General features: G+C 55.0%; 1 protein-coding gene across 2 annotated transcripts in view; it reads right to left on the reverse strand.

Moving 5' to 3' along the window:
- Positions 1 to 1,675: 1,675 nt before the first annotated feature.
- KIAA0513 (KIAA0513 ortholog) overlaps positions 1,676 to 23,744 on the reverse strand; it is a 53,928-nt gene continuing 31,859 nt past the window's right edge. The window contains exons 3-13 of one of the 2 annotated variants that reach the window (XM_028142910.2): positions 21,350 to 21,449; positions 20,429 to 20,502; positions 18,342 to 18,412; positions 16,440 to 16,629; positions 15,612 to 15,652; positions 15,047 to 15,125; positions 13,176 to 13,253; positions 11,895 to 11,924; positions 8,779 to 8,859; positions 8,275 to 8,369; positions 1,676 to 7,120 (exon numbers count right to left, since the gene is read on the reverse strand). In XM_028142910.2, coding sequence (XP_027998711.2) covers positions 7,071 to 7,120; positions 8,275 to 8,369; positions 8,779 to 8,859; positions 11,895 to 11,924; positions 13,176 to 13,253; positions 15,047 to 15,125; positions 15,612 to 15,652; positions 16,440 to 16,629; positions 18,342 to 18,412; positions 20,429 to 20,502; positions 21,350 to 21,449 — 889 coding nt within the window. In that variant the 3' untranslated portion in view covers positions 1,676 to 7,070. The remainder of the gene's footprint in view (positions 7,121 to 8,274; positions 8,370 to 8,778; positions 8,860 to 11,894; positions 11,925 to 13,175; positions 13,254 to 15,046; positions 15,126 to 15,611; positions 15,653 to 16,439; positions 16,630 to 18,341; positions 18,413 to 20,428; positions 20,503 to 21,349; positions 21,450 to 23,744) is intronic. The other variant, XM_008139726.3, reaches the window with a different exon arrangement.

Raw genomic sequence — 23,744 nt, forward strand, 5'->3', positions numbered from 1 at the left:
AGCATGACTCCAGGGTCTCCCTGAGCCACTGGATTGGGTGGTCTTCCTTCCTCTGCATCCCTTGCTGTCCCCTCCTCCTCACTGAGCAAACTCACCCCGATGCTCCCCAAGCAATCTGTGCAGATGTCTGAGTAAGGGGGGAAAGAGAGCGCCACAGCCACTTCTCATGACATGAAGAAATGACTTCCAGAGCAAGGCCCTCCTCCCAGGTCTGGGAAGAGGGGAGAGGCTCCTTCAGAGGACCAGAGCATTCTGGCGCTGAGGCAGGAGAGCTGGAGGCATGCAGCCGACAGGAGCAGCACGAGTCTGCGGAGAAAAGCCATCGCTCCGAGTTCCGGAAGTGTGAGTGCAGTTTTAAGCTTTGCTAACGTCAGTAAAAAGTTGCAACTTGCAAAGGAACACCGTTTGAAAGCTTAATTGTTTAAATTCCTTTTCTATTTAGTTTGTGAATTTTGAAAACCACATTTTAAATTTGTTCCTATAAACTTTAAACAGAACACGTTGGTTCTTTTTCTTTAATGGGTAGGAGGACCCTTCCCATGGGTATGCCTCCCATCAGGAAAATGAGGGCTCGGGATCGGATTGGATGGTGATAAGCACAACTCTGCCCTTTGCAAAGTACATTTGCATGTACTGCATTTGATTCTCACAGGAACCTTCTAGGATAGGTGATGATTTCCTTCCCATTTTACAGATGAAGAAACTGAGGACTAAAGAATGATTTGGTAGTTATGGGAAAGGTAGAACAGGACCTGGGCCTCCCGCCCTGCCCCGCTCTGCAGGGTTCCGCTGCCCATCAGAGAGGTCCTTCCCCTTCCCTGGAGTTGCCTCTGAATCTAGCCCTGAGCTACTCCTGCTGGTGGGATACTCCTAGCCCCAGGGGAAACATCAGACGTGATGTCCAAGCTGGGGCATCCGCCATCCAGGCTGTCCCACCACGTATGGTTAAGAGGGGCTGGGGTCCTCAAGACTGGGTGGGAGAGCTGGGCATGTGGAGGTTGGCCCCACCCCACTGAGCACAGGGAGCATACCCAGCCCCCCTCCTTGTGGGGAACCATCTGCCCTGGGCCCCTCAAGCCGAGCTGCTGTTTCAGGCTTCGGTACCAAGGACTCCTTCTCCAGGCCCTTCCCTGCTCCTCACTTCACCTCCCAGACCTGGTTGGGCCAGAGCATTAGAACGAGGCTACTGACTTCCTTTAATTAGAAAAAACAAAAGCCCAAGTATTTCACAAAATGCACCTGTCAAGCCAAGTTGGAAAGGACCAATAAAGGCCTCCTGTTTGTATTGGGTAGGAGCTGTCATCAGTTCCCATTACAGCCCCCCCAAACCCCCAAATGCAAGAGGCGAGCAGCTTGGCTCAGAGGAAACGCAGGATTAGGATTCCAGCTGGAAGGGGCTTGAGGCATCCTGGAGGCCCTGGGTTGAGGTCCAGTCCGGGTGGGGCCACCCCATTCACTAGGACATACCCCCAAGTGCCAGAGGAATCTCTTCTTAGCGTTTCCCATGACACACACACATCTGGACAAGACCCGAACGCTCACCCTCAATGGTGACAACATCTATTTGACTCCAGAAAAAAAAGTTATCTTCTGAAAAGCCTCTGCTATCACTGAGAAGACTGCAATTTCTCGGGGATATGTGAAACAAGCATCCAGGCAGCCTGACTTATTTTTTTCAATGATAGTTTATTTCAGTTTCCACCTTCTGACAATCCGAGGTGCAATATACAGACATTCTTTCTCCTCCCAGCAAGAAGAGTGCTTCATTTCAGCACAGTTCTGAGATCCTCAACCGTGAAACTCTCTCGACCTAAAATACAGTGTGCAGAGCATCACCCAGTGGGACACATTGTACAACCGCAACACATAAAAGACCCGCACCCCCAACGCCACCGTTAGCTCCCAAAGGTGATGTCCAGACGCAGGCTTAGGGGTGAGACAAACTGGGTGAGAGAGGAAACGGGGAATGCGCGCGTGTAAACCCCACCCGAAGCCCCCATGGAAGCCGAGCGTATCACAAGGGCGGCCGATGTTCCAACCCACTCACAGGTTCTCAGGGGATCATGTCTGTTGTTTGAAATTCTGGCATTTTCTAGTGTTCCAATGTTGTTGGCTTGTCTTTAAGGGGTCCCTGGGAAGTGACAGCCCCGGGCTCGCTCATGACCTCATGGGCAGGGGAGCTTAAGCCTTGCTGTCTTCAGGACAGGACCCCACCCATCAGGCCTCGTGTGGAATGGCCATGCACATCCCACGTCCCGTTCTCCTTTCACGAGCACATGGCCCAGGGCCCAGGGGAGACAGACACAGCCCCCCGACCTAGGACTGACCCCCAGGGCAGAGGGGAGACAGGCACAGTCCCCCGTCCTAGGACTGACCCACAGGGCCACAGGGATTTACTAGCAGGAGTCCTCTTTATGGTTAAAGTGCAAACCCCAGTCAGGGGCAGCTCAGAGGAGCTCCAGGCTACGGGGCTCAGGTCTGACTGGCCTTGTCAACGCCTGGAGTCTGCAGGTCAAGCCAGGATCGGGCTCCCCCTGTGGCAGGTGCCCCGAGAGAGCCGTGTGTGTAAGTGACAGGAAGGACAGGCCTCGACCATCCGGCTCGCTCCTGAAAACGAAGTTTCCCACAGCAACCAAGACCCGGCACTGGGAGCACTGCCCCACTTGGATCCTGGGTTTCCACTCACCAGCTGGCTGACGTGGGGACACAGGCGGACACCAGCCTGGTCACCAGGGAACAAAGGCTGGCCCCGGGTGCTCCTTCCATCCCTCCTGAGGAGTGTGACGGACAGGCCCAGAAAGGGCAAGGGACACCCAGCCCAAGGGGGGCCCCCCGAGAGCCTGCCTTGGCCTCAGCATTGGCTGTATCCGCTGGGTGTGAACAGCCCGGAAATGATCCCTCCATCTGTTCTCTGGAGAACCAACACGCTCCTACTCCCGGCCACACGGATGTAAGGACGTGCGGAACACACGGCCCGTGTGGCTAAGTCAGTCCTGCCCTGCCTGGGGCCTGAACACCGCACACCGGTCCATCAGAGGTACTTTAGTCACACAACTTCCCTTCACCGGGAAGCTGGGCGGAAAGCCCTTCAAATACAACTTCCCCGAGAACCACGAAAAGGAACAAATGGTTTACAGAAAAGCAGGGTGAGCCGGCCGAGTGGTGAGAGCAAAGGTTCGGGAGAACCAAAGGCTGGGAAGGTGTGGGAGGGGCGAGAAGAATAAGCCTTGAGCAGTTTCATCTACGGTTGAGGAAGGTGAGAGGAGATTAGCCCTAGACCAGCGGTCGCCCACCCGTGGTCCCAGAACCACTGGTGGTCCATGAGGTCCGAAAGGTTGGCAACCGCTGGTTTAATGAGACCTTTGGACCTGCTGGGCGTGGTGGGCGGGACTTGCTGCACCCGTCGCCTGAGGTTGGGGCTGGGCCTCGAGCCCTCCTGCCCTTTCCCTGATTCCCAAGCTCCCTCAGTTCTGGGCTAAGGACTCAGCCCCCTGCTGCATAGCTGTCTGAAGTTTTGGGTAATTTGGCAATCAAGCTGACCTAACCATGGGTCTACCTGGCTACTCCCTAACTAAAAAGCCAAAGGTTGGGGCACAGTAATGCCCAGGAGGGCCAGGCTTGCAGTTTGTGGCCCTAACTTCCGGTCACGAACACCCGGGCCAGACAAAGCCCAGGGCCAACTCCTGTGCAGACCGAATGCTGTGCTTCTCACATCAGGAGGCCGGGTGGTGAATTAACCACATAAAATAGTCCATGAAAGCGCGAACCTCCAGCTGCTGCCCTGTAGCCACATGAATCTCGCGGTCTCCCTGGGCGTGGAGAGGTGAGAGCAGGGTCCACGGGGGGTGCCTGACTCCCGCCCTGGCCTCTGCCTGGCATCCCCGGGGCTCGCGGGGTTAACCCGAACACCCAGGCCTTCATTTGGGTGCAGAACTAGGACGTGGACTCCTTTCCCAGTCCTTTTGTAATGTAAGAGCCTCTTGGCCCACTTTTCTTTCCGTTGGCAATAGGAAGATCAGACTACTCATCTCACTGCACAAAGTACTTACAATATCAGAATTTGGCTCTCCCTCCCTTTGGTTACACACACACACACACACACACACACACACACACACACACAGCAATCCGAATACTAACGTGGCCCCTCTTCACACCTACCAGTATTGCAAAAATTATAATAAACCTTAAAAACATACAAGGCTGCATTTCAGCCCCGTTTTCCAAGCAGGGAACGTCTCACTTGCGAGCGTTACATGTCTCTGGCTCACTATGCCTCAGCCCGAGGGCAGCCAGCAGAAAAGCTGGGCTGCACTGCGAATGGCGGGCAGAGCTCCGGCCTGGGAAACTGCACCTGCTGGGACCGGAACCTCTCTCCTTGGACTCCATCTGAAGCTTCCTGCTCCGAGGCAAGGGCTCTCGAGTTTACAGGAGGAGGTAGCAGGGAAAACAGGACGGAGGACAGAGCTCTATGACCAAAGCGTCCTGTGTGTGCACAGGGTGAGCCAGCTCCTGAGCTGGGGCCTCTGAGAGTGCGTCCTGGGTCTGCTCGCTCCCAAGGCCCTTCTCCTCTGCTCTGCCAGGCCCTGGAGGGAGGAGACGACGTCACAGAGAGGAGAGGAAACACCACTGAGGCAAGCTGCCAGCCTTCTAAGGAGCCGCTCCTGCAGGAGGCAGTCCGAGGTGAAATGCTCAGCCAAAGGCAGCTGCCAAGGGAGACAGAGCAGCCTCCCATCCCCCTCGCCGGGCCACACCAAGGCAGCCCAGGGTCCCAGCCAGCGCCCCCTGGTGGGGCTGAGCCTGGCAGGCAGCACCTCTAGGGTCAGACTTACCCCCCTGCGAGGAGCTGGATCTCTGAGAACAGGAGTGAGAGGGGAAAACAAAGCAACCCTTCCTTCCACCTTCAACTGCCATCTCCAGGGGCCTAGTGATTAAAAAATGTCTCCAGATCATCTGGGAATTGAAGTGTTTGGAAAAGCCCGTAGAGGCCAAAGCTGCATTTCCTCCCGAAGGCCGTGTGCTCCCGCCCCACCCCGCAGCTCCCGGGGAAAGTCTCCGAATGCACCCTCTTCCTCCAGAAACCAGCGCCAACCACAGCTCCCACACAAACACCTCGGAGCACAGGGATAAGCGCTCGGGGCGTCTTGAAGTCTTAATGCATCTCAGCGAACTGCCAGGAAATGACTGCTAAAGCAACGCCGGCAAGCTGAGGGGCCTCCCGCAGCCCTGCAGGGCTCGGACAGACCGTGGGAGGCCCTGCTCTTACACAGGGGTGCGGAGGGGGCACAGCAGCGCATCCAGGGCTCAGGGCTGGATGGTTGATGGGGATGCGTTACCTGAAGGAGGCACTGGAGGAGGGGGGTCCACACACCCATCCATTTTGTTATTCCTCCAAAATGCATTCCTAGAGACACTGCCATCACTGAGGCCCAGAAATGGGGCTGGGGGCGGGACACGCCAGCCTGCACAACCTTCAGACACACGGCAGGCAAACCAGCAGCACAGCTGTGCTTGCTCAGTGACATCGCCCGAGAGGCTGAGGTCACACACACACACACACACACACAAAGCTCTTTAGGCTGACGACATTTACGCCACACACTCAGACCACACGTTTCACGGCGCCTCTCATGATTATCCAGACGTGCGTTCAATGGCTCTGCCAACACCTGCTCCTCTCTGGAACCTTCCAGGGAGGCATTCCATCAGTGCCCGTCCGAGCACTGGCTGGATAAGTGACCACCGTGCATGTATCCGCTGTGCTCGAGAGGAGACAGTAATGTGCTGCGGCTTCAGGCTGGAGGAGGTAGCAGGGAAAACAGGACGGAGGACAGACAGCCCCATGAGCCCATCTGAAGGTCAGTGCCCACGAGTGATGGGCGGGCGGCACAGGGAACGAGGCTGAGAAATTCCCACGGGAGGAGCCAGCATGCCGGACGCTTGCTGGCCGACTTCAGTGCGCTTGGCTGGTGTGCTGTGCCTGGTACACGCTCAGGGAGGAGTCCTGCTTCCCAGGCACCGGATGGGGGAGGGGTTACCTGCAGGGTCTGCAGGAAAGAGCTCAATGGGGCCCGGGCTGCAGCAGGGAAAGGTGCCTCCCGAGGCTGCCAGGGGTGGAGGGCCCGACACCCTGGAGCCCTCCGCCAGCGGGCCTCACCCCCCCCCCCCCCGCCACCAGGAGCCGCCTGTGCCCAGCTGTGTGACGCCGACACAGACCTTCCCCTTCTCTGAAATAAAGGGCAGCACTGTTTGCCTTTAGAAAGGGCGGTTGTCTTGCAGCCACTGAAGAAACCTCTTTCCTGTGCTGTTTCCTGGGACGGACGGCTGAGGCTACTCCCAGCGAGCGAGAGGGCGCTGCCAGCTGACCAGGGACAGTTCCGACGGCGACGCAGACTCCTCGGCGCTGGGCTGACCGCTGCGGTGACCTCTCCGGGTGCTCCACACCGACGGGGCCAGGCCCTCTGCGCTGGCCTCTGTCCCGCCCCAAATGAGAACCTCCTGGAGGTTCCCGTGACTCTAGTTCCTGTCACACGCGGGAGGAGCCAGGAAGAAGCCAGCACCAGCGTGGACCAACACTGAGAGGCCCACCCGCCACACGCGCCGCGCAGCAGGAGCCGACTGGGAGTCCGGCCTGCCCACGCCCGAAGCAGAGCCCCAGACCGCCTTCCAGCTGCCGTGGCCGGCTCAGGGCTGCCCGGTGTACGTTCCCACGCACCCCCCGTGTCCTGCAGGGGCTGCGGGCAGACACCGCCCCGTGCCCACCCTGGTCCTCGCCTCCTTCCTCTTCCTTCAATTCCATGCCGCCGGCCTGGCACTTGGGAGGGTGGACGTCACCTCGTTGTAGTCACACAGTCCAGGGACACTTTGGCACGTGAGCGGGGGAGTAGACACAGGCGAGGGGGAGGGGAGGCGGGCAGCCGGGGTCTTCTAACCGCTAGTTCTGGGGCAGCGTGGGGCGGCGCTGGGTGCTGCCGGTGTCATGCAGGGTCATCAGGTGGGTGACAGCCAGTCGCTGGCCCAGGAGAGCGGTGCCCCTCGGTCCTGAGGAGTGCCCTGGGCGACCCCGTGGCCTACTCGGCGGCCATCTGCTCGATGTGGTCGCTCAGCAGCTTGTATTGCTCTGGAAGAGAGGACAGTGCTATTTTGTGGAAGAAATGGTGGCATGGGCAGGCGGGTCCTGCTCTTCTCGCCGAGGCAATGACAAGTCAGGACCGCATCAGGGACGGTGAGTGCAGGCTGCTGGAGGCGACACAGCCCTCGCCGCCAGCTCGCTGCGGGCCAGGCGTGGATGTGCACCTGGAAATGGGCTCCTTGGCACCATGGGAACGATAACACAGAGTGTGGTCCCTCGGGCCCTCCCAGAAGCCTGTGGGAGGCACGGTGTGGGCAGACTAACTGTCACGGGAGCCACGTGGAGGGAGAGGAATGGCGTTCTTGCCCTTTGCTGGTGTGGCGGGCTGGTGACAACATCTGAGATAATCTAGGGACGCCTCTAACACTCTCCCCTTCTTGAGGCCACTCTTTTGTAATGCCTTCAATTTGGTGCAGGATGAAGTTTTTTTAAATTTATGCAGTCATTGGTTGATATTCCTATGTGCCCTGACGGGGGATCGAACCCACAACCTTGGCATATCGGGATGTTGCTCTAACTGAGCTACCTGACCAGAGCAGGATGAATTAAAAAAAACAAAAAACAAAAAAACCAACATTGGCCAATCCAAATATGCATTGAAGTGGAAGGCTGGGAGGCCTGGAAGAAATGCTGTTTGTAGCAGGTGGGGTGATGCATGAAGGTGGGCACAGTCCTGTCAGGGGAGCTGACATCAGCAATGGATCCCCTTCTGTTACAGAAGCAGAAGCTCTAGATAAACCTCAAAATCCCCCCCACCTTCCCCAGCTGCCCGCCACTGCAGCAGGTTTAAGAAACCAAGGGAGGCCTGTGGGGCCATTTAGAAGGAGGGGCAACTGGTGGTGAGTGTGGCCATTTTCAAGGTCAGAGTCTGAGCACCCAGTTACATCCTTACCCTTGTCCCTGACCTTAAACACGGCACTGCAAGCTCCCCCGCCCCGGCAACCTGCTGGGCTACAATGGGCTTCCAAACAGCGCGAGCAGTGTCTTGTGCATTTAAGTAGACAGAGACGGAGGAGGGGCGACCCAGCGGACTCAGCACCCCACTTCTCGCTAAAACAGGGGCGTGCTTTCAGCAGGTGGGGAGCCTGGTCTGCAGAGCCCTGGGCCCTGGAACGGCAGCCCTGCCTCTGGCCGCGACTCACCTTCGTCCAGGTTGCCGATCACAGCCTGCTTCTTCAGAAAGTCGTTGCACAGCTTCTTGTTCAGCCCGAAGGCCAGCATGTTGTGAGTGAACGTGCTGGAGGGAAAAACACGTGAGCTAGCACCCTCCTGCCCCCCCCCCGGGGAGAGGGAACCGGGACCCGCCCTTCTTTCTGGAGGCCCAGCCTGCCGCCTGCCTGGGGCTGTCAGACAGAAGTAAAAATAAATCGGTCCTTGTCAGCCGGCCAACGGCTCCCTGTGGAAGTGCCGCCTCCGGAGTGGAGACAGGAGGCGGGTGATAGGAGCCGGAATCCAGGCCGAATGGCATGAGTCACAGGCTGCCGAGGTGTCTGAACCTTCTCGCTGTGCTGACCCTGTCACCGAGTGGACACCGTGGGTGGGGGCGTCCCCACCCAGTGTGGGCGTCGGCGTCGGCGCCTCTGCCCTGCTTCTCTTTCTGTGGGTGACCTGGTGTCACGAGGGAGGGGCTCGGCCCGTGCTCTTACCCCAGCTGCCCGAAGGTGATGTTCTCGTTGAACCGCAGGCTGTCGTCGCGCTCCTCCTGCGTCATGTGGCACCACTTCTCCCTGCAAGCACAGGGGACAGGAGGGCGTTCAGAGCGCCACTGGGCCCAGCCACTCCCCGCCCTGCTCTGGCCTACGGCGTCAGCGGTCCCCACACGGGGCCTCCCCACACAGGAAGCCCGCCAGCGTTCCCACACTGCCTGAGGGCCCCCCACTTACTAATGTCACCCTTCCTAAGATGAGGAGGGCCCAAAGCTCAGACACTGCCTACCGATGGGAGGGGACATGTGCTTGGTGGTTGCCTAGGACCGTGGTCGGCAAACTGCGGCTCGAGCCACATGCGGCTCTTTGGCCCCTTGAGTGTGGCTCTTCCACAAAATACCATGGCCTGGGCGAGTCTATTTTGAAGAAGTGGCGTTAGAAGAAGTTTAAGTTTAAAAAATTTGGCTCTCAAAAGAAATTTCAATCGTTGTACTGTTGATATTTGGCTCTGTTCACTAATGAGTTTGCCGACCACTGGCCTAGGACATTCTCCAGGAGCTAAAAATGCCACCCCCGTGCCCTGCTCTTTGGTTTGAGGATGGGAGGTCACGGCCCATTTTACGGACAGAGAGACATGCGGAGGAAAGAACCCTGTGGCGTCCCGTGGGGAGTGGACGTCCAGACCCTGCGAAGAGGCTCTCTGGCCTCTCCGGCTTCGGTGGCTCTGGCCTGCGGGGAGGGGGTGGCCTGCTGTGGGCAGCTATGCCCGAGGCCCAGGGAGCAGGGGGGCTGCAGGGCCCTGCCGCCCTCACTGTCCGGTCAGGCAGCCTGGGTGCTGCGGTCACTCTCTCCCCGTGGCTTCCTCACAGCCAGCGCTGCCTGTCCACACCCTCCTGGGTGCGTGGACCAGACTCAGGTCCTCCCCGCAGGCCCCAGTGAACGGTGACCTGTGCCCACCATGAAGATGGCATAGAGCCTCTAACACAAAGCGAGAAGAGGATGCGGGGAGGGGAGGGTGTTCTTCTGAGTGACTCATGCTGTCCCTGCCTGAAAGCTGTCCCCACTGTCTCTCCCTGCCCTGTCCCCAGTGGGCGGGTGACCACCCCACCCCTGCGCTACTCTGCCCCCGTGTCCCCTGCATCTGAAGTGTGCTACTGGCAGGAGGCGCAGATGGTGAGAAGCTCATTTTAGCCTATTTCCCCCTAACAATTAAACTCTGGATGATGAGTCTGATTAAAACAAGATTAAGAGAAAGATCAGAGAAAAGGGAGAGAGGAGGCAGTATGAGGGACGAGGGGTTGGGATAATGGAGAAGCCAGCGGAAGAGAAACACCAAGAACATCAACACTTCACCCGCCCCTCCCGGCCTGGGACTCCGCAGGTGCCGCTGCCGCTCAGCGGGAGGCCCAGGACATGGGCAAGAGGGAGGCAAGGACATGTGCAGCGCCCGTCTCCTCTGCCTCCGACAGGACACCCAGGCAGACAGCCAGAATCTGCTCCTAGGTGCTGCACTAACCCCGCCCTCTCTCCCCAGAGGTCCCCTTAGAGCTGTCCAGGCACCCAGATCCCATCCTGCCCCCAGGCCCGCTGGGGCAGGTGTGCAGGCTGCAGGCTGCACAGGCCCGATCCCTTGGAGTCGTGGGGCGCAGCAGCCCTGACTCCACCCCTCTGGGCCCAGGAGCAGAGGGGTTTCTGGTTGCTGTGACTCGGAGTAGAACTGGGAACTGTAATCTGACCTCTGAAGAAAGAGGTGGAAGGTGATGCCTACAACCAAATCAATTCCTTTAAACAGTCCACCACCCAGTCCCATCCAGTTCTAAAGCTCCCAGAGGGCGGAACATGCATCTAGACTGCAGCAGTAGGAACTGGAATGACCAACAGCCTGTAGAATGGGGAGCCGTCACAGGAGATGTTCCCACCCGGGAACAGAGAGGTCACTAATGGCACTGTAGCAGTTTACAATGAGGAGAAATAACACGGAGGCAGCAAGTTGCCCTGGAGTCGGAGCTGACGCTCCTGCCCCAATCTAGAAGGAACACCTGCCCCTCTTCCAGGTACGGCCTAGGGCACGTTTGGGTGTCGGGGGCAGGTCTGAGATGTGTGTGGTCAGACCACATCTGCCCCAGTGAGAAGGCCTGTAAGGCCCAGAAGCTGGCCTGCTCCCGGGCTGGGCACTGAGCGGCCGGAGGCCACATGCCCCCACCCTCTGGGCCTGGCTGAAGCTAAGGAGCCTGCTCCAGGAAGCTGGGTCACCACCTCACCCAGAGAGGCTGTGCGAACTCAGGGCCTTTCTCCTAAAGGAGATACTGCTTATACCTAAATGCCCCTTTCAGAGCCATAGGAAGGCTGCATAAAAAACAAGATTTCTCATAAAACAGTAAGCACCAACATTATATTACTGATTAAAGGAAGCATGTTTTGGGAAATATTCATGGGGGGCGTTTGATATCTTTGCATCAGAAACGGTATTTTGAATAGGCAGGCCCCAATATTACAAAGGATGTCCAACAAATAGAAAGTTCAAGTAGAGTCAGACCCCACTGTGGGCTACCAGGAAACAACCCCATGCTAGGCCTTTCTCTCGGGGACTCCTCATATACACAGACTCCGTTAGGCTGGGGAGAGAGAGCAGCTGTCCCTTTCCTGTGACTCCCCACCCTGTCACAGCGGCAAGGGTCTGGCAGACCCCTGCACACCCGAGTGTGTGACTGAGCGTCCCCTGCTCCTGCCCAGGGCTTCGGAGCCAGGATTCCGGTGTGACACAGTGAAGGTACGGGGGTGGCTGTGAGGTCGGCCTGGAAGGGGCCGGGGTGGCCGGCGGAAAGCTTGATTTGCTTGAAATCGGAGCTGACTTTCTGGACTTCACTGTTCTCTCCTCTCTGAACTCCCACTGGGCCTTCTGGGAGGTCTGGGTGCCTTGTTTGTTTCCTATTTTGGGGTGCTCTGTCCTTGGAGAGCTCTCACCCGTCACCAGCCTGGCCCCCAGGGACACCCTCACTGCTGGCAGCCGGTGCTGAGTGGCACCTGTGTCTGGGCTCCGGCCACCCCCGCCCACCCTGAGGTGGCCCTGAGGGGACCCAGCACTGTAACATGAACAAAGTCACGTGGACACACACCTCTTCTTCTCCTCCTCTCCAGCATCCCCTCTGGAGCGGCAGCAGAAACAGGTCAACAGAGGAACATGTCAAAGTCATGCAAGATATGTGGATGGAAAAAGAGAACAAGCGGAAGAAGGAGGGTTATTACAGGCAGAAGCAGAGAAGGACAGAGAGAGGCAGCGTATTTGAGACAAATCTGCTTCCTAGGGATTTGAGAGCTAAGCAGCAAGAAACCCCATCCACCTACAAGCATCTGAGCGTTTCCTTCCGTTTCGTTCCCTGGCGAGTGTAGAGTTCTCTCTAGAGTCCTTGGCAAGTGTCAGCGTCCTCCCCCGACCCCCGCGTGCTCCCTCTGCCTCCCCAGGAAACGCAGCCACAGCAGACTGCCGGGGCACAGGCAGGCCACCTCGCTCCCATTAGGGTTCGGTTGCCACCCAAACAGGTTTCACCTGCAATTCCCCCACGTGCTAGTGGCATGAAGATTCAAACGGCAGGATCTGCCCTCTCTCCTGCCAGGGACCAAGGTTAAGGGGTCTCCCTGGGGTTAGGGGGGAGGGCATTCATTTTGTTAATGAGAGAGGTTCAGAGGCTTCCAAAGTCCCCACCAGGGAGGCCAACAAGGGCGCCCAGGACTGGGCCGCTGCTGCCCCCGTCCTGCCCAGCGCTGTGCGCGGTGGGGGAAAACCTTAGCTCACTGTGACCAGAGAGAGAACTGAGCACCAGCCCATGGCAACCTTAGCTCGCTGTGACCAGAGAGAGAACTGAGTGCCAACCCCTCAATGCCACCACGTGCCACGTGCTTGGTGAAACGGTTCACCCAAGGGGTCTTCGGAAGTGGCGAGACCATCCTCAGGGAAGCTGGGAAGGGCTGCAAACCAGAGGAGCAATTTGAAAGCAGCAACTGCATTTCTCCAGATGTTCAAGCAAAGTCTGGGGGTGGCGGCCAGCCCTGCACCCCGGGATCCTGCAGCAGTGGTTCATGCTCAGGATTCGGACTTCTTACAGAGAACAGGCAGAGTGAGCCCGAGGGGTCCTGAGGGGTCCATTTAGGGAGAGTCTGCATTTCTTAGGAGAGTCAGGCTGAGTCATGCCAACCCCAGGACAGGGAGAGCTCATGCAAGTACCCCACCCACCCCTGGAGTTCTGCGCCTGGGCCTCGGGCAGCCTGCAGGCAAAGGCCCGGGGCTGAAGGAGAGAGACCCGTGGACTCGGCCTTTCTTCTGCTCTCCTCTTCAGAAACAGGGAAAAAGCGCTGCCGGGTCCTCTTCCCCAGAGCGCCAGCCCACACGTTGCTCCTACCTGGTCGTGGGGGACCGCTTTCTCCTCTCACAGTGGACAGCATCGAAAAAGGCCGCATTCCAGAACCTCAGTGTGTGCCTGTGAAACAGAGACCCACGTCACTTCTCCCCCAGCGGTGAGGGAAAGGCAGCTCCCGCCCCCTTGAGGGGGGAGGAAGCCGTTTCCAGCCACATCTGGATGATGGACAAGTCTCAGGGAGGCAGGGCTGAGATGGGAAGACAACTGAGCCTTCATCCTAAATCAGGTGCCTCCCTGGGGCTCCCGGCCAAGCATCATGAGTGCCTGGGTGAAGTGCAGGCAGGAAGGAGGCAGAGCAGGGTAACCCTGGATTCCTCAGGTCAAAGCTGAAGCCACTAGAGGCAGGAGCCCTTTCCCGCTTCTCCATCTCCCACTGAGGCTCCCAAGAGAATGCAGGGGGTTCAAAGAGACCTGCTTTTCTAGAACAGGTGCTAGTGACATAAATGGAACCTGGCAGGGACAGGCTACGTGCAGAGGGCAAACATGTTTATAGGGACACACAGTAAGAAGCATTCCTCTTAAAGAAGACCAGGGGTCAGCCAACCATGGATTTGGTGGGTGGGCCGAATCCGGCTGCTGCCTGTGTCAATCAATGTTTATAGGAATATAGCCCCACCCACTCACTTACATATTATCTAACAGCAAAGTTGAGTGGTCGCCTGCAAAGTCTAAAATATTCATCACCTGGCCCTTCAGGGCTGTTACCCTATTGCAGGTGATGAGACAGCCCCCAAGTCAAGGCCCAGGGGCTGTGACGGGCTGGTCAGCTTCCACTTCTCCCCGATTCCCCTTGAAAGTGGCCCAACTCAGATGGGGCCTCCCCAGGGAAGTTTCTGGACAGCTCCAGCCCTGCCCTCTGGCTGGGCCCTGGCTTTGTTGTGGCCAAGTTCTCCCACAGCTACACTGTGACCTCTGAGGGAGGGCATGCCTGCTACCCTGGGGTTCCAGGTGCTGGTGCACTGCCTGCTGCGAGTAAATAAATACTGGGATGAAGAGGCTGCAGAGGGATTAGCAGCACAAGTGCTCATCCACACAGAGCAAGACGGAGGGCAAGATTTCCCCTGACCACTGACCTCTCACTTCATCCGCACCTTTATATATATAAAGTGGCTTTATTGGGATACAACTCGCATACCATAGGTTCACTCTTATAAGCATGCAATACCTAAGTGGTTTTGGTATATTCACAGAGTGGTGCAACCATTACCACCATCTATTTCCAAAATATTCTCATCACCCCATACCCATCAGCAGTCACCCCTCATTCCCCAATGCCCTCAACCCCTGGCAACCACTAATCTACTCTGTCTCCAGGGATTTGCCTGTCCTGACATCTTATATAAATTAAATCACGCCATCTGGTCTTTCGGTCTGGCTCCTTTCACTTAGTAAAATCTGTTCCAGGGTCACCCACACTCTAGCAGGTACCAGTGCCTCGTTCCTTTACATGGCAGGGTGACATCCATGGTATGGATATGTCACTCTGTGTATCCATACAGCAAATGTCCGTAGGGATGGGCAGCCAGATTGTTTCCACCATTAGGCTCTTAGGAAGAACGCTATTGTGAAGATATATGCACAAGATTTTGCTTGAATACCTGTTTTCAATTCTTTTGAGTACCTTTCTGGAGTGAAATTGCTGGTCATAGGTAACTATGTTTAACTTTCTGAGGAACTGCCAGACTATTTTCTAAAGTGGCTGCCCCCGTTTACAATCTCGCCAGCAGTATATGAGGGCTCCAATTTCTCCGCATCCTCACCAACCCTGCTATTGTTCATCTGTTTATTCGGCTATCCTATGTGCGTGAGTGACCTTCATTTCTGGTGTGACCCAGGTTCGAGGGGGGCCTTACCAGATGGGCTGCTGCTTCAGGTGCGTGTACAGGTAGATCTTCTCCCCCTTCCTCTCCTCCTCCGGGCTGCACACGGTCACTGCGGGAGGGGGAGGAACACTGAGCATGGCTCTGGTTGCAAACCCCGTGGACGCTGCTGAGGCCACTGCTGCTTCCCAGCGGCCACAGGCATGCACACTTTTGCACAGTTGAAACTGCACGACAGCTTTGACACTGCCCGTGGGCAGTAATGAGGCTCCTCACACCTGGCAATGACCCTTTCTGAGGGAGGGATCCCCAGAAGGCTCCTGCACCCCCAGTGATATTTCCCTGAACATCCGGGATAAGGAGCTTAGTTCCCGCTTCCTCTCCCTAGAGGACTGGCTCTCCTGCGGAAATTCAGCAAGAAGACAGACCGGAGCTGAGAGGGACTGGGGAGTCACCTACGGCAGCACCTCGTGCTGCAGGGGCAGTGCAGTCCAGGACGGTTAGGCATCTGCTTGTTGGTGCTGCTGGTTAAAGGGGGGCTGGTGGGGGACTCCCGCGGGGCCTGGGTTACGGGACCAGGTAGCTGGGTGGCACTCACCAGTCTTCTGCGGCTTGTCCTTGGGCTTGCTCTCCTCCTCCCTGGGGGAGAGGGACCATGGCAGTGACAACATGACCCCCACACTCTCTCAAAGAAACCGTTTTACACTGCTGAAACGGGACTCAGTCTCACAACCAGTGTGTACGTTTCATGTGGTTTTCTCTAAACCAAATTTCGATTAAACCAATGCTACATTTGCCAATTGCCAGTCTTTTTAAATTTAGGCTTCTTTGTGCCATTTTCTCCGCATTCAAAACTATGTGGACCAGAAAAGGAAGAAAGCCGGGTTGCCCCGCTGTAATCAAGCCTTTGGAGGTGACCGCGGGGAGCACCTGGCCCAGAGCTCTCTTGCTGACGCGCCTCTTCCCCTGTGGAAGTGTTCACGTCTGCACGCGTGAACAGGGTCCTGAGTGTCTGTGGAAGCTGCTGTCCTGGGGACAGAGGCTTCTCCTGAACCTGCCTCTTCCTTTAACACAAGCTCTCACCAGTCAGAGGAAGGAGGAGGGAGGGTTTGTAATTTCCCTCCCGCCAACTGACAATGTCCAAGTGCTCCTCATCCGTCCAGAAAATGCATACCCACAGGGGCCTCCCTGCATGGACAAGCAGAACACGTTTGGAAACCCTAGAAAACTGGGGGCAGGGAGGCAAGCCGGGCGGGCAGCTGCGCTTCTCGAGCAGCTCCTGGGCCCCTAAGACGGCCAAGGATGAACAGACTGTCATTAGCAGGCCAGCAACGCCTCTCACCTCGAACTTAGTCCTCTGCTGTTGGTCACGCCTGAGTGCTGCCCCTCCCCAGGGGGACAGAGACGCTCAGCAGGCGACACTTACTCGTTTTTCCTGACCAGGGGTCCCAGCCCCCCGAAGAAGCCCTTGACGTTCTCCGTCTTGGCCGTGTTCTTCAGCAGCCGCTCGGCGATGTCCTTCTTCTCCGCTAACCAGCTGTTGGCGGACTTCAAGTAGGAGTCGATGCTCCCTGCAGGCTTCTCCTTGGATTCTGAGGGAAGCAGGTGTGGTTTGCCTGGAGGCAGAGGAGAAAGAAAGTGGGAATAAGAACCGTATTGTGCAGCAGCAACAACAAAGGGCGGAAGGAACGCCTGTCAGCTGCTGGAGCTGTGCTGGTGTGGAGGGGAGGCCTCCTTCCACATGGGCGGACACGGACACGGCAGCGAGAAGAAACGGCTGAGAGGTGCCCCAGGGAAGACGTGAGCCTGGGACCTTCTGTCGCGGGCAGTCACTAAGCACTGACTGTACAAGAAGTCAGCCAGGTGCCACGGGGGCCAGAGAAGAAACAGGCAAGGATCCAGCCCCAAAGAAGGACGCAGCCCAGAAAGGAGGTGAGCAATGCACGCAGCGAGAGTGCAGGGAAGGCAATGGCAGAGGCCAAGCGGGGAAGGGCGACAGAGGAAGGGTATTTCCTTGTGGTGGGAGGAGGCATGCAGGTTCCAGACAGGCTGATGGCACCTGCATGGGGCCTGAAACAGGAGGGTGTTGGAGGAGGGAGGTAGCCAGAGCAGGGTGTTCTGGGAGGAGGAGTGTGAGTGGAGGCAACACAAGGAATGTCCCTTTCTAAGGGCAGTGTATGGACCTTCAGGCCAAGACCCCCTGCAGGCCAAGGCATCCCTTACAGGCCAACATGCCCCCTACAAGCCAAGGTGCCCCCTAAAGGCCAGGTCACCCCTTATAGATCAAGACACCCCCCAGGCAAGATGCCCCTTTTAGGTCAAAAGTGACCCCTTCAGGCCCAGGTACCCCTCTAGGCCAAGGCATCCTCTACAGGTCAAAGGGCCCTCTACAGGTCAAGGTACTGAGTGTCTCCTCATTTCAGCTGCTCTGTGCACAGATCTGACTCAGATACGTAGCATCTAGCTGTTCTAGGAGAAGAAGGAGCCACAGGTTGGATAAGGGGTTCCCATCTGACCCCACGGCAGGCGATGAGTGGCCCAGCACCAAGAGCCTGCCCAGTGGTGGCCTGGCTGAGCTCAAGCAGTCAGACCAGCTGCTGCCAACAGAAGTGAGGGGCACGGAGAGGATGGCTGTTGGGAATGAGGAGGGGACAAAGACAAATTGCGAGGACAGGGATACACACAAGATCAACCCGTGGGTCACGCAGAAAGTGTGGAAAGGGAGGCAGCGCTAGCACTGCCCTGACCCAGCTCCAGTCCCCGTGCAGGCCAAGCCATGTCTCCTTAGGTGGCCTGAATGAGACTGTTGTAGCAGCTTAAGACAGGGAGCCCTCCAGCTCCTCAGACCAGAAAGCCCCAATGGGATGAGCCAGAATTGCTGTGAGAGCCTCAGCATGAAGAACAGCCTGCACTCTGCATGAAGGCACCCTGACCCGTGCCTGGGAGTGTTTCCCAGCCCAGAATCCAGACGGCTTCTCTCACCTGCCTGCAACAGCCAAGCCCAAAGCTGATGTCCTTGCATCCAGCAGTGCCTGTGCCATCATGAAACGCCCCGCTGAAAGTGTTTCCTCACTTCCCAGCAGCTGGACGTTTCCTTCACACTGTGGACAGTCAATGACTTGACCCACCAGGTAGACCATGTCTCCTCCTGTCTCAGGAATCTCACTCCTGGCTCATTCCCTCCCTGGCATCAGCTTTCACTGTCTTCTGGAAGCCTCACAGCTTTGCCTTTGATCAGGAAGAAATCCTCACTTGATGCCAGGTTAGAAGTTGACAAGTCCTGAGTTCCCAAGTTTGCCCTCCACGTGAGCCATGCCCCATGTCTTACCGATGTGGTAGTAAGTGAAGCACATGGTCATGAGGTTCTTGGCAGGCCCGAAGTCATCCATCTGATGACACCTGAAATGGGAAGCAAGGTTGACTGGCTAAATAATGGTCCCATCCGATTTTCTTTCTTTCTTTTTTTTCTACCCGATCTTTTTATTGCAAGTTCATGAAGAAAGACCAAAATCCTTTACAAAGATGCCCAAATTAATACCTCACTTTCCAGATGCTACATAGGAGAGACAACAAAAATAATGCCCCTTGGTCCAGTTATGTGAGTTACGTGAGTTAGATATTTTTTTAATCCTCACGAGAAGTGAGGATATTTTTTCCATTGATTTTTAGAGAGTGGAAGAAAGGAGAGAGGTGGGAGAAAGAGAGAGAGAGAGACATCGCTATGACAGACACATTGATTGGTTGCCTCCCACATGGACCCTAAGCAGGGCTGGGATTGGACCTGCAAGCCAGGTATGTGCCCTTGACTAGGAATCAAACCTGAGACCCTCCAGTGCGCAGGCTGACGCTCTAACCACTGAGCACCATCGGCCAGAGCTAGTTTAATTTTTAACCTTGAACAAACAACGCTTGAAGAAAAAGTCAATAGAAATGATCCAGACAGTGGGTTTGGGTCATTTTTGTTGCTATTTTAATATAAAAATAATTTAATAAATTTAAAGAACTAAACTACTAATAAAACCATACAGACTAAATAAAAGTAAAAGCTCAAGATAATAAACTAAAATTATAAAACTCATATTTCAAAAAAATAATAAATATTTCAAAATATTATGAAGTTTTGTTTTGCTTGCAATCCTACAACAATATATATGCTCACAAAGTAATGGAAAGATTTTGTTTTAGCAGGGTTGAAACTTGAATTTAATTTTCCCCCTCAATTTTATTTAAGGAAAAATGCAAAGAAAAATTGAGAAGTAGATAAGTATGTTACCATGTGGGACAGGCAAAATCTACACAAACTATGGGTTCATGAAAACTTCTGTAGATGCAAATGTCTGGAAGTTGAAGAACGTTGTGTCTAAGAGCATGGCGCACACGAGACAACATGAGCTCTCAGCTGAGGCGGGGCACACCCAGTTTCCCCTCCCCACCCCCCGGGGGACTATCTCCTGAACTTGGGGTGTTCTGGACAAGCGCAGGAACAGATCCTTGGCTCTTTTGCTCACTTGCCTCCAGTACATGCCCCATGTTCCGAGGAGACACAGGGGGATTAATATTGAAGAGAAGAGCTACGTTTCTGTTGTGAGAAGGGAAGGACAAAACAGACACGGGGACACAGGGAGGCGGCCATGGTAGAAGCCATGGGACCAGGACCTGCTTTGAGGCCACACTGAGGTGACGGGGGAAGGATACTAAGTGATTGTCAGACCAGCCCCTTCCTTTCCCACCCACAATCCATGCTGTCTACCTGGATCATTGAAGCCACTGCTCGGCTTCCCCCAGGCCTAAATGTGTCCCTTAGATTCATAATTTGGAGGACACGTCACCCGCTCTGATACAAGTCCACGACGTCTGAAGCAGGCCTGGCAGTCCTAGAGCCGTGGGGCCCCAGGAGGAGAGCCCGCGAGTCCAGGGCCTGCCTCCCACAGCTGCACAGAGGCGGAGGGGCCCTTTCCACCCCCACACACATACTGTCTACCAACGCCTTTGTGAGAAAAGGCCCAGCAGTGCCAAATGCCTACTCAGAGCAGGCTGTGTCACCCAGTCGTATCATTAAGTGGGCGGTTACCTAGCTAGAAGTACTTCACAACAGGAAATCAAGAAAATTTCAGATCTCTGCTGGAGGAGGGTGAGGTCAACTGTGTGTAATCACAGCCTGCCCCGGGGACCCGAGTGAGGCATTTACTCATACCCAGCTGCACCCTCTAGTCTCTACTGCAGGTAAGGATTCTCACTAACTCCCTCCCACAGCTGCTGGTCACGACTTCTCGTTTTAGCTGATGCTGGGTGCATCACAGCGGCTGCGAGCTGATGACTCGGCGGCTCTTACTCACAACCGGGTCATCATGGGGAAGAGTAGGAAGAGAAGACAAGCTCCCTAGGACAAAGGCTTTGGGCAACAGCATTACTTACTCGAACAGGACCACCGCAAAGGACTGCACGAGGCGGTAGAAGGTCGGCTCTGAGACACACTTGGAATTGCAGCGCTGTCGGGGGAGAGGGCAGACACGTCATTGGGCAGCCGGGTGACAGAGGCACAGAGCAGCTCAGAGGGGCTGTGGGCTTACCACGCAGAGCATCTCTCAAGGCAGCGGGGTGAGAGCCCAGGACCATACAGCCTCCCCTGCTCTGAGAAGCCAGGACCCCGGCAGGTGCTGGCACCCAGCACAGGACACAGCTCGTCGGAGCACAGGCAGATGTTTCACTGCATCTCCTAGGAACTTCACCCCTCACCCTCACACAAAAGTATGGAGGGGCAAAACCCCAAATGACAACATTGGCTATTTCTGGATTGTAGGTTTAGTAGTAGTTGTTCTATTTGTGCTTACCTGCACTTTCTAATTTCTCTTTGAAGAATAAATTATTTGGGAGAAAAATACTTTAAAAACTAAGAATTTAAGCCACTTTATAGAATAAAAAAAAAGGAATCCACTGGATATTTACAAAATTTAATTCTTTTCTGAACTTACAAGCTGTCATTGTCCTGAATATATCTTTAGAAAAACTGAATATTGTAGGTTAATAAAAATATGCATGGACATAACCCACATGCTTGCCTTGAAAAGATGAACTTTTCTGGACTTTCATGTGGTGGTGGACAGGCCAGTTTCTCACTCATTCCTTCCCAGCGGGGCATCCAAATGAGCTACATGACACTTCCCACTATTCTAAATAGGCCTTTCAGAACATCTTGAGATAAGTGTTACTTTTTTTTCTGTTGGGTCATTTCCCTCGACTCCTTTCTCCCGAGTGGAGGAATTAAAAAGAAAGAGGATGCTACATATCACCAGCCCTCTCCCCATCACCGCCCTCTCCCATCACACCTGCTCTTACCTGGGCGCTCACGTATCGAGCAAACCACTCCCGGCCTTTTCCACTTTCACTGCTGCAGTACTCCCCAAACTTGGCTTTCTCCTCCTGGTCCAAGTCCTCCCTGAAAAAAAGAGCAGAGGGAAAAAACTTTCAATCCTCTGGAACAAAAAAGGTGACCGTAGGGGGAAGAGGAAAGAGAGGAACACCAGCTGAGTACAGCTGCCTGAACTCCGTCAGCTCATCCTTACCCTCTGGGCAACCCTCTCAAGGAAATGGTGTTATTTCTATTTCAAAGGTGAGCAGACTGTGTCTGGGAGTGGGGTGGGGGGCAATGGGAGGATATGGACACATATGTAATACCTTAATGAATAAAAAAGAAAATTGGGAAAATAAAGGTGAGCAGACTGGCTTGGGGGACCAGGCACAGCTGGGGAGTGAACAGGGACTCCATCAGACTTCCTGGCTCCAAAGCCCATGCTCCTTCTCCCTGGTCCTCCTGCCTCCAGTCCGGTGGTCCAAGCACTAACAAGGGTGACATCGACCTCCCCTGAGGGCTCCTTCTCTAGCTCGCTACTCTCCAGTGCTGAAGCCAGCATGGACCCCCCACTGAATTCAAGGATGCCTCAGCCTCAGCAGGACAAGCATCTGATGGCCCTCCCACCAATCAGAAGGCGGGTGTGGTTGCTAAGCCTCTGAGCTTCTGAAAAGCTAGTCTGCTCACCTCTATCCACTCTGTGTGAGGGGTGGAGACTGGGGGACCCGTAGCGGGTCACCATTTACCACCTCCAGAGTGGATAAAGTGCTCACTAATCTCAAATCACTTCTAATCAGTCTTCATAGGGGGCGGATACTCCACCCAAAATTCAATGACTGCAAAAATGAAGTAGGGGCTGAAGATCAATTGGCTTATCCAATATTTCATTTATTTAAAGTTCTGTAGAAAACATCTTGGTCTCATTTATCCCCAAACACCAGATGAAATACGAGAATTTGCCAGCCATTTGCAGTGATATCTGGAATGCTCTTGAAAATGCATCCGATCCAGCTGTCCATGTTCCATGATGCCGACAGGCTGCCGCAAACACAGACCAGCCTTCCTGGCAAACTGACAAGCTTCGGGCTTTCTCCCCTGTTCGTTAACTGGGTGTGCTCAGAGAAAGCTGACTAATGTCAGTGTTAGTCAAACAAAATAAATAGGAAGCCACCTCTACTACTCTCCCAGAATGCATTTAAAATCAAACATACATGATTTTTAGATAGTCAAATAGATGGATTAGCATTTGAAATTTTCTCTTTTTTAACTGCATAGGAAACTGAGGCACAGCTGAGTTTGCCTCCAACAATGCCAGTTTATAAACTAGGGACCTAAATCACGATAGAAAAGAATGTATCCTTTGCTGAGTGTCAACAAGCAGACACCCTTACTGCTTTAATGAAATTGGAAAACTTCCCTTTCTTCCAGATGTGATGTGTGTGAGCAGTTACACGTGTGTGAGGCCTTGTTAGAAGGCAGATCCAGGCCAGTGTATGTGGAGTGGGGGTGTTGCCCAAGACTGCATTTCTAAGGAGCTGCCAGTGATGCTGATGCTTTCGGTTCACAAAAGACAGTTTGGGCCCAGCCAGCATGGCTCAGTGTTTGAGCATTGACCTGTGAACCAGGAGGTCATGGTTTGATTCCCAGTCAGGGCACATGACCGGGTTGTGGTCTTGATCCCTGGTCAGGAGGGTGCAGGAGGCAGCTGATCAATGATTCTCTCTCATTATTGATGTTTTCTATCTCTCTCTCCCTCCTCTCTGAAATCAATAAAAATATATTATACTAGAGGACTGGTTCACAAAATTCTTGCACTCAGGGGGGTCCCTCAGCCTGGCCTGCACCCTCTCGCAGTCTGGGAGCCCTCGGGGGATGTCCAACTGATGGCTTAGGCCTGCTCCCACCACTGCTGCTGGGCTCGCCAGCCGTGAGCCTGGCTTCTGGCTAAGCGGCGCTCCCCCTGTGGGAGTGCACTGACCACCAGAGGGCAGCTCCTGCATTGAGCATCTGCCTCCTGGTAGTCCGTGCGCATCATAAAGACCAGTCCATTTCACCATTCAGTTGATTTGCATATTAGCCTTTTATTATATAGAATATTAAAAAAAAAAAAAAAGACAGTCTGCGTAGCAAGACTTTCAGCCTTGAACATGCTGCTGTGAATGATGCAAGATCTCCGGTCAACACCTGCCACCCCTGAATTTGGGTTTGTTTGCCTCCCCTGGCCCCTTGTTGAGATAGTAATTACATGAGGCGGGAGAGCTAGAACCTATCCACAGACTCCCTGCTTCTCCTGCATTCTAACTCTCACTCCCACTTCCTGTTGCTCCCAATGCCATGCTCCTTACCCATCCCTTCAAGAACCGTGAAAGAAAGGACAGGAAG

The sequence above is a fragment of the Eptesicus fuscus genome, chromosome 21 (assembly GCF_027574615.1).
Source record: "Eptesicus fuscus isolate TK198812 chromosome 21, DD_ASM_mEF_20220401, whole genome shotgun sequence".
Classification (NCBI taxonomy): Eukaryota; Metazoa; Chordata; class Mammalia; order Chiroptera; family Vespertilionidae; genus Eptesicus; species Eptesicus fuscus.